Genomic DNA, 14048 nt, shown 5'->3' on the forward strand with positions numbered 1-14048 from the left:
CAGCATTTCAGGGGGTGACATTTCACTCTACGCTCCAAATATTCAGCAGAACTCGCATTTCCTCACAGAAGTTGTACATAATTTTAGCTGCAGCGTTAATCTCTCATCCAGGACTTTTGTGAACTATTTTACGCTCCGTGATTTTATTTTCTGTCTGAATCGGTAAAGACTTTAATCCACCTTTTTTTGCGTAAAGAAGCCTGATCATACCGCTATGTCCTGACGTGGCCCCTGATCACTTGACAATGACAGCTGTAACTGACCAATCAGACAACGCCGGTGATGTTCTATGCGCTGTCATTGGGCGAACTAAGCGGTGACGTACACGGATGCGGAAGAGGGGTTAAGTCGGTGTGAAGCTGCGGCGTGCAGACAGATCAGGGGAGAGGTGAGGGCAGGAGTCCCGGGAAGTGGGATGAGGAGGCCGGGGGAAGAGCGGGGTGCCGGGGCACGGGGGAGGGAAAGGAGAAGACACCGGGGAGAAGCAAGGGTGACCTGGGACGTAATAAGGGGACCTCAGGATTTGATTATGGGGCGTAGATTGGAGGAGGTAATCCGGGAGGACTGGAGGGGAAGGGAGACTCAGGAGGGGAACACGAGCCACACTGAAGGGGCTGATGAGGTCAGTGGGAGCCGGGACGTGCATGAGCGGGGCTCTTTAGAGATGATTGGAGGCTCTCACCATGTGATCGGGACACAGCAGGGTGAGAGGGCGCAGCTGGCACTGACCAGGAGCCACACAGATGAGGACAAGTACCAGGGAAGGTGCAATAGTAAGAGTTCTCCCCAGGAGGTGACAAGTGGCAACCGGGGATCTGAAGGGGAGAGGTCTCCTCAGAGTATGGTCACTGGTGACTGTGCTTGTGGGGACATCAGACATGGTGGCAGCTCCAGCAGGATTTATGGGAAAGATGCAGGACAAATGGATTCTATTAGTGATCTGCAGCACTGTGAGCCCAGTGGGGGTGGGGAAAGGGATATTGGGGCCATGTCTAATGCACTGGACAAAATGCAGGAAAGGATGGAGATGCTGGTGCCTGAGGGGAGCGATCATGAAGTCCAGATGCAGCAGATAAGGAAAAAGAAGAGCAGATCCTCTAAAGAGAAGCGCGGCCAAGCTAATGGAGGCCGCAAAGAGCAGGGAGATGGTCACCAAAGAATGGAGGAAAGTCGCTCTCAGGATCTATATAGGGGGCAAAGTATAGAGGAGGAGGACATCGGAGGAGAGGACGAAATTAGAGAAATCTCTCAGTGTGAATTGAGTAGTAGCAGTGTTGAGACAACCGACATGGGGATTTCTGAAGGGGACGAGAAACAAGAGAGTAATGGAATTAAAGGAACATCAATGGTGATTGATGGGAGGGGGTCCAGAGAGGGTCTGTCGGTCTCTAAAGGGATAAATAATGGACTAGGAGTGATGAAGAGCTATAGTGAAGAGGTTCCTGAAAGTAAGAAACATCACGAAGAATGTCCACAATCCAACGGGAGCTATAGGACTGCCTTAAGGAGTCCAGGAAACGGGTCTAGTGGGTCTGGGGAAGGTATCGAAATGGAACAGGGTAATTATGGTGGAGACCCTTCTAGAGGATTAGGGAGGTGTGAGAGTGAATGGGAGGGTGAGATGGAAGAAAAGAATTCCAATCCTATAAACTACCGACATTTAAACTTTGTGGCACAGAACTACTCTTCACCGGCTCATCAGGTGGGGTCAATGGGTCAGTCCAGTTTAGAAGGATGTGGAACTGTAGAGGAAACGAGCACATGGTGTTGGTGCCTTCATCTCTATTTAGGGGATTCTGAAGGTACTCCGCATGTTGAAAGTGATACAGCTGCTGAGGGACAGTCCAGCGAGTGTGATTACTCAATGAGTAGCACTCTTCGTGTAGGGGAGCACCTGGGTGAAAGAAATGGGGATGGTGGTGTGAACCTAGGGGATATTCCTGAACCTTTAACAAAAAAGGGAGGGAGAATGGGAGAAACTCCTGAACTGCAGGAATGGGTGAACTGGTGGCAAGGGTGGGCTGGCTCTTGTCGTGCAGTGTCTGGTCGTAGGAGATGCAAGACCACACAGGCAAGAGGAGAAGGACAGAAACCGCAAGATGTGTGGGTGTTAAGAGAATGGACAAGTAAAGATGGCGGGAAAAGAGATGAAAATGGGCCAAGGGTTTCAGGTAGTGAAGTATGGGTACTCCGAGAGCAGGAAGAAGGAAAACAGGACTCTGCGTGGCCATTAGGAAAGGAGGACGTATGGGTTCCCAGAGAACCTAGGAAACATAGAAGTGCATATTTCATGGCAGACCGCACCAAGGGGACTCCTCGTAGTGCAAAACCTGGGGTTTCAGATAAAGGTGAACCTTGAGTAGCCATATGGGGTATTATACCTCATTATATGGAGGAGACACTAAACTGTTATTTGTGCGTGTTGTGCGTGTCTGTCCTTAAATGGGAAGGGGAGGGTATTTGGGGGTAACTGTCACCTTTTGGGGGTGTAAGACACTTTTAGGGTGCACTTTGATTCACTGCACTAAGCTGATTTACTGGTGCTGCGTTCCTATTTCTATATAAGGTGCTAAAACCAGGTGCTATGAGGTGCTGTATACTGCATGCTGATCATTTTGTATCCTCTGTATGGGGCTTTGAGGAACTATTCCGATACAGGGTCCTCACCCCCTATAGGAAGGGGCACGTCGGGGCTGTGAGGAGTTCTTGAAATGGGTTAGGGAGGGAATTCTTTTTGATAAAATAATATGGTGCTGTTGCCTTTTTTGTGGCAAACATGAATTCTACCTGTTAAACTAAGTGAAAAGAGCCAGCAATTGAGGTAAGTGTTATTAACAATATAACATTACCGACCATAATCTATTCTGAGAATTCCCCTACGTGGTGCATCCCCCCCATCGATATCATGAAAGAGAAGACCCTGATAACTTGTAATGTACTAGTTGTCCCTTTGCTGTACATAACTGTGGACAGTCATTTGACAGTACTATGTGATTGCATCATTTTCAAGGACCCTTATGTTATCAACCTTTTCATATTTTTCTATCACTTTAACAGGTTAAGATGAATAGGGATCTTGGTAAAGAGTCCCTCCTCTCACGTAGTTCAGTGATGCCCCTTTATTCATTATATTGGAGTATACAGCTGACCATGCTCCCTTACCTACATGTGTCCTGTCCTCCCATCCTTTGTTCCTTAGAACTGAGACCCCTTCTTACTACCACTTTACCTTTTTGTTTTTATCTTAACAGAAAATAAAATTGCGTGACTGTTAACTGTGTGGGTGCCCATCTTGCCATCATCATGAACGCTCTGTCGCTCACGCCTCTGTGGTGCCTACTTGTCGTCTTTCTACTTCCCCCCACTCTTGCTAAGGAGGGAAGTAAGAAATTACAGATTGGTGTGAAGAAGAGAGTGGAGAATTGCCCAATTAAATCTCGGAAAGGGGATACCCTCAACATGCATTACACAGTAAGTACATATACGTAGAAGCGTGTTTGTTTTATAAATGTTCGCTAGATAATATAACAGAAATATTATACAGCCACGGCTTTAGAGCATGCAACTTCAGGGCCTTTTGGGTTTCTCTAGCTACAAATGCACCCTCAGGGATTGCTTTTTGATGTCCACCATTCTAGTACTGGAAAGGACCCCATTTGCCCACAGAGCAACTAGAGTTCTTTGTTATATGGATTCAAGCATGTGCTGGAAACCTTGATAAGGCTAGATGCACACCACCAGCAGTACTGTTTGAATCGGTTCCGCCGAACATAAGCCCACATGTATATCTATACAGTTGCAATCGTCTGCTATTAATAATAAAAAAAAAGTATACATTGGTGAAGTTTACAAACATCTAACAGACATGATGTGAATTGAGCCTTAAGCTGGCCACATACATTAGATGTATGCCAACCCAAACCGATTATCTTGGCGGGACCGGCAGACCATTTAATGTGTATGGTGGCGTCCCGTGTCTCTCCTTCGATGGCAGACGTCGGGGGAGAGAGTAGGGTCAGGCATGTTGAATTTTAACATTGCCGATCATTTTGTTTGTTAGTAGATAGGCCGCTGCCACAGGAGTCTGGTAGTGGCTTTCTCCCTATTGGAAACACATGCATGCTTGGCTGATGTGCATGTATAGGGGGAGTCAAGAGGAATATCTGTCAGCGATCGGACTAATGATCGTTCCGCTATCTAAAGTGTATGGCCAGCTTTAGAGGCTTTGTGTTGACATCTCAGCATCGCACAGTACGTATTTCGGCTGCACGTTCGTATTGTAAATATGCTGTTCTGACACTTCTTCAAATGAATTGTGATTAGTACACTCATCATGGAACCTGTAAATAACTGTGAATAACATTTACTTTAACATGGTGGTTTCTCCTGCCAGAAGTGGCTGATACAAGTGGTTGCCAAATAGTTAATGATCTACAGGTATAGATCTCTGAGCGAGGGTCAGTAGATTTCAATGTTAGAGGCTCTGTCACCAGATTTTGCAACCCCTATCTGCTATTGCAGCAGATAGGCGCTGCAATGTAGATTACAGTAACGTTTTTATTTTTAAAAAACGAGCATTTTTGGCCAAGTTATGACCATTTTTGTATTTATGCAAGTGGGGCTTGCAAAAGTCCAACTGGGCGTGTATTATGTGTGTTACATCGTTTAATTTAAACACGCCCACTTGGACTTTTGCAAGCCTCATTTGCATAAATACAAAAATGGTCATAACTTGGCCAAAAATGCTCGTTTTTTAAAAATAAAAACGTTACTGTAATCTACATTGCAGCGCCGATCTGCTGCAATAGCAGATAGGGGTTGCAAAATCTGGTGACAGAGCCTCTTTAAGCCTCCTCTCAAGTGCTAGATCGGGAGCAGATATCACATACTCCCTGACACCCCAGTGCAGAGTAGATAGAAGGATCAGTAGTGTCACCATTATAGAGGTGGGATAATTGGGTGTTCTCTTTGTTGGAACTTTGTGGCATCTTAAAAAGGAGTATATGAAAAACTTTCAGAAGTGTCCTCAACCACATGTTTGTCCGTCTATCTACAAAGCCGTGCTATGTAATTTATATTAAAATGGGTTGTCCCAAAACAACCCCTTTCTTACTTTTATAACCGCTAAAAAGTTAGTGAATAGTGGTAAAGCCCCCAGCAACCAAACATTTCACACCTATCCTGTTGGATCTCCCCCTTTTTAAAGGCTGTCGAGTTTTAAGAAAGTAAGATACTATGTACACCCCAAGCTTAGTGGCCTATTTCATGTGTATTATAAAGGTACCACGTTTATCTTTTCTGAGCTGGGCATCCACCCTATATCTCCTGTTATCCATTGAGTCCGGACATTTGTATCGTTCATCAACAAAAAATATATTGTGCAGTTTTGAAAAATTGTACGGAAAGGTCAGCCTTATAAAAAGTGGATATTTTAGCAAAAATAGTACATACAAAGGACGTACTCTCTTCATTAGCACAAGATATGCTTCCAGTGTCTGGTTAAGTATTTGGGACGTTTCTCGCTCTGCATTATGCTGGTATTATTGATATTACTACAGACCAAGTGTCCTCCAAGTCTTCTTATATGGTTTTCTGTAAAATGTCTTCTAGGTTTGCTTAAGGGTATGTGCACACGTAGTGACCAAAAACGTCTGAAAATACAGAGCTGTTTTCAAGGGAAAACAGCCCCTGATTTTCAGACGTTTTTTGAGCAACTCGAATTTTTCGCGCCGTTTTTTACGTCCGTTTTTGGAGCTGTTTTCATTGGAGTCTATGAGAAAACAGCTCCAAAAACGTCCAAAGAAGTGTCCTGCACTTCTTTTGACGAGGCTGTATTTTTACGCGTCGTCGTTTGACAGCTGTCAAAGGACGAAGCGTAAATGACAGGTCGTCTGCACAGTACGTCGGCAAACCCATTCAAATGAATGGGCAGATGTTTGCCGACGTATTGTAGCCGTATTTTCAGACGTAAAACGAGGCATAATACGCCTCGTTTACGTCTGAAAATAGGTCGTGTGAACCCAGCCTAAGACAACCAATTTTCAAAAGGAAGCCGGACCCACAGCGATCAACTGACCACTGCGGGTGTGGCTTCCCTCACCCCTGGCATTCAGCTGTTGTCACTGGGGGAAGCTGTGGTCAGCCACAGCATTACATCACAAATGAATGACTGTCCACGTAATGGAAAGGTGCGCTGTGTCCGCCAGAGTGTCTCTCCGTTCCGTCACATAGAGGGGGTTTTAAGCGGGGGCCTCCCTCTATGATGTCTAAATAGGGATGGTCGTGATGGGGCAGGCCCTTTAAAAAGGTTTTCCACATGGACAGTTGACTAACCTGCCATGTGATTTCATATTTATTGCTGACCAATAGCGAACGTGATTGGTCAAAGCCATCACTGAATCAGTCTACAAGCTCCACTCAATGGACTCCTAGACTTTGTTTAAACATAATTGAATAATCGCTTTTGTTAAATGTATTCTTGAAACATATAGCCAAAACCTGGTGTGAACAAGAGCCTTACTTTTGGCTTTCCATTATTTACAGTCTATGCTGTTAGTTTACTAATTGACTACTGGTAATGTCCGCAAAGACATATTAGCTATTGGATGCAGAAATGCCTGTTTAGTACAGTCTATGTGCAAAGACCCACAAGATGTAAAAAAAAAAAACCTGAGGCTAGACAGGCCTATTCTGCAATGATAATTGGGATGAGCCGACTGGATGGGTCTCCCGGGCATTGTCTTTTGTCAGCAATCTACTAAATCTTACCTAATTGGACAGATCGTCTTTATTAGACTCTGAAATATTACAAAGCCGCAGGAATAGTGCTGTTGTGTTCAGTCCTGTAACCTTTCTGTATTTCTTGCAGGGAAAGTTGGAGGATGGCACAGAATTTGATAGCAGCATACCAAGAAATCAGCCTTTCACCTTCACACTGGGCGCTGGACAGGTCATCAAGGGTTGGGACCAAGGTTTACTAGGGTAAGTCTTCTCTATAGAATATGAGTTGCCCCCCCCCCCCCCCCTTCCTTTGCAGCCAAAACCGCTTACACTCTTCTGGGAAGGCTTTCTACAAGATTTTGGAATTTCTTTGTGTGAATTTTTGCTAATTCATCCAGTAGAGCATTTGTGAAGTCAGACACTGATGTTGGACGAGAGGGCCTGGCTATCAATCTCCGTTGTAATTCATCCCAAAGGTGTTCAATGGGGTTAAGGTCAGGGCTCTGTGCGGGCCAGTCGAGTTCTTCCACACCAAGCTCACCCAACCACGTCTTTATGGACCTTTTGTGCACTGGGGAACAGTCCTTCTAGAACAGAAAAGAACTTTCCCCAAACTGTTCCCACAAAGTTGGAAGCAAACAATTGTCCAAAATGTCTTGGTATGCTGAAGCATTAAGAGTTCCTTTCACTGGAACTAAGGGGCCTAGACCAACCCCTAAAATACAACCCCATAGCATTAACCCTTCTCCATCAAACTTTACAGTTGGCACAATGCAGTCAGGCAATTAACGTTTTCCTGGCATTAGCAAAACCCAGACTTGTCCATCATACTGCCAGATAGAGAAGCGTGATTTGTCACTTCACAGAACACATTTCCATTGCTCCAGAGTCAAGTGGCGGCGTGCTTTACACCACTCCATCCGACGCTTGGAGATATAAGGCTGGCATGCAGCTGCTCGGCCATGGAAACCCATATCATGAAGGTCCTAGCAAACAGGTTTTGTGCGGATGTAAATGCCAGAGGAGGCTCTGCACATATTTATTTAGCAGAGCGTTGGCTGCTTTTATGCACTATGCGCCTCAGCACTTGGCGATCCCGCTCTGTAACTTTACGTGGTCTGCACTTCGTGGCTGAGTTGCTGTGGTTCCTAAACGCTTCCACTTTACAATAATACCACTCGCAGTTGATTGCGGAATATCTAGGAGGATTTCACAATGGTGGCATCCTATTACAGTACCACGCTCATACTTTTGTCCATATAGTGTGTGTGTACATATAAATATAAATATTTTTCGTAATAATGAAAAGTGCATAAGGTTCTGACAACGCTGACGTCAAGTTTCTATTGCCTCAACGGGCAGAAAATCATAGTCTGCTGTACTATTCTGCTCGGTAAGTAAAGGAAAGCCCAACGGACACATTACATATTTTAATCTTTTTGGTTTACTAGTATACGTATAGTGTAAGGTTATATCCGCTTTTGGTACTTTCTTAGCTTGTTTTTACCAAAAATCAGAAACCTATAGGCAGGCGCACAACTAAAGGCCCATGGGCATCGATGCAATAGTTCAGCTTCGCCCCACCCTACCTTTCACACAACTTCTCCGCAATCCCGCATGTAATGTTCAGCTGCATTGCTGGGTCTCTTTAGTGACCGATTAATGCAGTGCTAGCAGCCAGAGGCGTTGCTAGTGTCTTAAAAGAAAAGAAATATTTATATAGAAAACAGCATATCTATAAGACTGCGACTCCTACATCTACACTGCTTGATAGGATTAGATACAGTGGCTCAGCAGACATTATCACACATTATAGGCTTAGATACAGGGCCCAGCATATAGTATCCATATACTTACCCTCCTCATTCCTGAGTCGGGTCCACTTCAGCTCCAGGCACAGCGATTGGTCTTGACGTCGTTCGTCGTTCTAGAGGGAGCTAGTGTTCATATGGTGTTGTTATTGAGTTCAATGTATAATACCCCTCCCCTGTAGCAGCCAGCATGTTAAAAAATGGTATTAACACCATAACACTCTGTGCAGTACTCTTACGTCGCCCATAGTTCATCTTTCGCGCTCAGCTCAATAATAGTACAGGGTGGCTTTTTCCCCCGCCACGTGTATGATCTGTAAAATCTGCTGTCTCAGACAACCGGCTATCCCATCTCATTCCCCAGGGACCAATCGCGGTGGTCCCACCTCGGCGATCGCCACTGTTGGTTAGTCAGTGACTACTGACCAATAGCGGCAATCACTGACGTCACATGCCGTCATTACCACCTGCACCCGCCCTGAACTTCTCTGTTGGGTTTAGAGAGTCGTTCAAAGCGGGTGTTAGGAGCGGTACTGTGTAAGAGCCTATTTTTTTTTTATTTTTTTTGCTGATCGTGGTGGTTTTCCTCCATCCTCCTTTACTTCCCACTCCACACCTCTCGTCCCCCTTGTCACCCCCTTGTTTTTGGTCAGTGGGGTTTTGTTTTTTTTATAAAAGAAAAATGAGAGAAAATATATCCAAAAATGCATACAATTAAAAAATTTTTGTTTAGGTAGTTTATCTAGCATCTCCGCTAGTTAGTTTAGTTTTAGGGTTAGTGTCAGGAAACCGTCAAAACGCAGAGTTAGGTTTAGCGTCAGGAATCTGTCACTGTAGTTAGGTTTAGCATTAGGGAAGCTCGCACCAAACAATCTTGTTAGGTTTAGTGTCAGAGAAGTCCACTTCAGAGAAATGATGCCCTGGAGTTGGAAAAAATACAAAGAAGAGCAACTAAGCTAATAAGGGGCATGGAGAATCTAAGTTATGAGGAAAGATTAAAATAATGAAACCTATTTAGCCTTGAAAAATGATGACTAAGGGGGGACATGATTAACTTATATAAATATATTAATGGCACATACAAAAAATATGGTGAAATCCTGTTCCATGTAAAACCCCCTCAAAAAACAAGCGGGCACTCCCTCCGTCTGGATAAAAAAAGGTTCAACCTGCAGAGGCGACAAGCCTTCTTTACTGTGAGAACTGTGAATCTATGGAATAGCCTACCGCAGGAGCTGGTCACAGCAGGGACAGTAGATGGCTTTAAAAAAGGCTTAGATAACTTCCTAGAACAAAAAAGTATCAGCTCCTATGTGTAGAAATTTTTCCCTTCCCTTTTCCCGTCCCTTGGTTGAACTTGATGGACATGTGTCTTTTTTCAGCCGTACTAACTATGTAACTATCATAAACCTATTGGTACATACAGGGAGGGTCTAGTTAGTATGTAATTATATATGTGAATGCATACTCTATAAGTCACTGTATCGTGCACTAGACCTGTAGTGAAACCAAGTAAACCTTGGTGTATTGCCCTAATCAATCAATAGAAAACCTATAAGTTGTAGGGTCAATTAACACATAGTCATTTTTGAAAGAACATGTATAAATTTTTATTAAATATCACAGTATTAACAATATTAAAAGATGGATCATGCAGAGCATGAAATAAAACGTCTGTCAGTTACAGAGGACGTACAGGTAATATGAAAACGTAGAATAAGTAAATACGTGCACTACTGGACCCAAGAGAATCTGCCCAGAAAAATGATTGCAGTCTTTATATAAATAGCATCAGCAAAGAATTGCATAACATGTGTGAAGGAGCAGAGATGGGAAACTCTGCTGCAAATAACCACAAAAGACTGGGATGTAACGCCAGATAATTGCCTGTTAGTAAACCTAATGAATGCAGATGCAGTTGGTAAAGATGCAAATGGTTGGAGCGAAGTAGTGCACAAAAAATACAGCATGTAACATACCCATAACAGCCCTCTGCATAGAGAGAACGTCAGTCCCGACGCGCGTTTCGGCGAAATGCCTTCGTCCGGGGGTGGCGTCTCTCCAGCAGGGGCCTCCCCTTTACAGAGACAGCCGTCCAATCAGAGTTGCAGACGCCTGTCAGATGATGCATGAAGTCTGTAGTAGTTGGCGTCATGTGTCCGGACAGGAGAGCCCATGGAAATCCCCCGACCGCGCGTCATCCGGAGGGCGTGGATCCACGGCGTCTGACGCCATGGAGACACGCCCCCCCAGATGCAGACGCACGGACCGAAAGGGCACCAGGACACTCCCCCCGACACACGCGCACATACAGACACTGTAGAGAGGTAAAGTATAAACAGGACAATGTCTGACAAATCCGACAGAACGGCAATGTCAAAGCAGAGAGCCATAGATACTATTTATTAGTTCTCAAACCATTAGTGGAATATATATGTGTTTAAGACAACATGTGCTGAGACTAGTTAACAAATAGAAGATAAATTAGACATAAGCCACTATATGGGGATAACGGAAAAGGATCTTTGTGATCCACAATATGCTTCACCATACTGATAATACACATTATAAATATATATACTCGGTGTATATTGATAGCATGTTTAATCAATATAATTGTATATAATATACATATAATAAAGATACTCTAATGCTTAACATGATTTTGGTGTATATTTAATGAAAATACATGCCGAACACCTACATGGATATAACTTCTATTCACTACATTCTGAATAATAAAAATAAAAAATATATATTAATATATAAATAAGTGTAAAGGAAAAAATATATAAATGAAAAATAATAAATGAATAAAATAAAAAATAATAAAAATTAATGGGTATTAGTTAATATCAAATAGTGCATATTACACAGATATTCATTGTATTATGTCTATATGAAGTGATGTACAGGAAGTATGTGATAAAGGTGACTAACTCTTAGGAAAAAATTAAAAAATTAAAAAATATATTAATAAGTGAGATAATATGGGACAGAAAATATATATATAAAATAGGACCCATATAGATTATGCATACAACCAAAAAATGTGTCATTAAAAAGTGTGTGTAATACAAGACAATATTGTGTGGATATCCATAGATATTTAAAATATGAATAACCATAAAGATTAAAAAGTGTGATAATAAAGAATGTAGAATAAATATATAAGTGTATCATATATATATACAGTGAAAATATACATTATATTAATCTTGATACGAGAACACAAATATATATGTATGTAAAAAAGTGATAGAAACAAAATTAAGTGAATCATAGGAAATGTATACAATGAATAAATATATACAAAGAAGAAAATCCATGTACAATATATAAGGTAAAACATATGCATAAATCCAATAGATAACCAATCCACATCAGTATATATGACATGAAAAAGCAATTGTATAACACATGAAGAAGACAGAATATTGATGGGAGCAAAAAGTCCAATAAGACCACAATGGTGAATCGTATTCTTCTTTAGTGTGGATCGATATTCATCATATAATGTTCATGACTTAAGCTTCTCTAGGCTATACCAAAATCGGAAATAGTCTATAATAAAGGAGAGGAAATTAGATATAAATAGCATAAAACATACTTAAAATATACTTAAAATAACCCACTGGAGGTCAATGGTCAAAGGAATGGCGCAAAGTTTAAATTTTCATTGAGTCCAAGGGGAACCATGGTCCCCAGAGTCCAGATCCACTTGGATTCACATTTTGCCAAGTTTTTAGAGACATCACCCCTTCGAATGTGTTTTTCGATACAGTCAATTCCCTTTACTTTAAATTTAGTTGGGTCACAGGAGTGGTACTTTTTAAAATGTCTTGCGACAGGTTTCAAAGTTTCAAGAGTCTCTATTTCTTTAGCCAGAACAATATCACGGACATGTTCCCTAACCCGTATTTTAAGTTCGCGAGTGGTGAGGCCAACATAGATCTTGGGGCAGGGGCATGTGGCGTAATATACAACTGCCTTGGTTGTGCACGTGATAGAGTGGGTGATTGTAAAGGTGTGTTTTCCCGCAGAGTCAACAAATGATGTTGCTCTCTCAATATTTGAGCAGGCAACACAGTGGCCACATGTCTTGCAGCCCCATTTTGGACCCTTAGTACCAAAGGGAAACTTTTGATTTTTATGTTGATAGTGACTTCGAACTAAGTGGTCCTTTAGGTTTTTAGAACGTCGAGCCGATACTGATGGAAATTTGGAAATATATTTCTCAATGGTAGGGTCTGTACATAATATGGGCCAGAATTGCTTCAAAATTACTTTCATTTGGGGCCACCGTGAATGATATTCCGTGGTAAATCTTACCTGGGTTTCTGATTTATTCTTGGGTTTCGGAAATAGGAGGTCGTCTCTAGATGTATTTTTCGCACGGTGATACGCCTTTTTTATCGAGCGTTTGCTGTATCCGCGGGCAATAAATCGATTGGTAAGATCGTACGCTTGTTTCTCAAACACCTCTGTGGAGGAACAGATCCTCCTAATCCTTAAGAATTGACCTATCGGCACGGCCCGTATGGTCTGCACGGGATGGGAAGAAGAGGCGTGAAGAAGAGAATTAACTGCCGTGGCTTTCCTGAAAACATCTGAATGAAGAAATCCATTAACATCTCTTGATAGTTTGACATCTAAGAATTCCGCCTTGTGTTTGTCGTAATGATACGTCAATTTAATGTTCAGATTGTTTGCGTTAAGCTCATCAATAAAGGTCTCAAAAGACTCAGATGTCCCCTTCCAGATGAGCAGAATGTCATCGATGTACCTGGCCCAAAAAATGACCTGGTCCATCGAGACATTCCGCCCACCCTGAAAAAGTTCATGATTAACTTATATAAATATATTAATGGCACATACAAAAAATATGGTGAAATCCTGTTCCATGTAAAACCCCCTCAAAAAACAAGCGGGCACTCCCTCCGTCTGGATAAAAAAAGGTTCAACCTGCAGAGGCGACAAGCCTTCTTTACTGTGAGAACTGTGAATCTATGGAATAGCCTACCGCAGGAGCTGGTCACAGCAGGGACAGTAGATGGCTTTAAAAAAGGCTTAGATAACTTCCTAGAACAAAAAAGTATCAGCTCCTATGTGTAGAAATTTTTCCCTTCCCTTTTCCCGTCCCTTGGTTGAACTTGATGGACATGTGTCTTTTTTCAGCCGTACTAACTATGCAACTTGTTCTATAAAAACTAAAATTTTTTGCTGTATATACACCGAATACCTATTTTTTTGCCGGTGTATATACACTTATAACAGTTCACATATACATACCGTTACACGTGTCTAAGTAATTTACTACCGAAGAAGCATATTAATTTCTTGCCTCCGACATACAGTTAGGTCCAGAATTATTTGGACAGTGACACAATCCTCATGATTTGGGATCTGCTGCCACCACATTGGATTTGAAATGAAACAACTGAGATGCAATTGAAGTGTAGACTTTCAGGTTTAATTCAAGGGGTTGAACAAAAATATCCTGTGAAACGTTTAGGA

General features: G+C 42.4%; 1 protein-coding gene across 2 annotated transcripts in view; it reads left to right on the forward strand.

Annotated features, from left to right (window-relative positions):
- The first annotated feature begins 285 nt into the window (after nt 1-285).
- The window catches only part of FKBP2 (FKBP prolyl isomerase 2), a 41034-nt gene continuing 27271 nt past the window's right edge, over nt 286-14048 (forward strand). The window contains exons 1-3 of one of the 2 annotated variants that reach the window (XM_075837262.1): nt 286-388; nt 3252-3471; nt 6869-6981. In XM_075837262.1, the coding sequence (XP_075693377.1) occupies nt 3304-3471; nt 6869-6981 (281 nt within the window). In that variant the 5' untranslated portion in view covers nt 286-388; nt 3252-3303. Of the gene's footprint in view, nt 389-2556; nt 2822-3251; nt 3472-6868; nt 6982-14048 lie in introns of those variants that run through there. The other variant, XM_075837263.1, reaches the window with a different exon arrangement.

This window comes from Rhinoderma darwinii, chromosome 9 (genome assembly GCF_050947455.1).
Source record: "Rhinoderma darwinii isolate aRhiDar2 chromosome 9, aRhiDar2.hap1, whole genome shotgun sequence".
Taxonomy (NCBI): domain Eukaryota; kingdom Metazoa; phylum Chordata; class Amphibia; order Anura; family Rhinodermatidae; genus Rhinoderma; species Rhinoderma darwinii.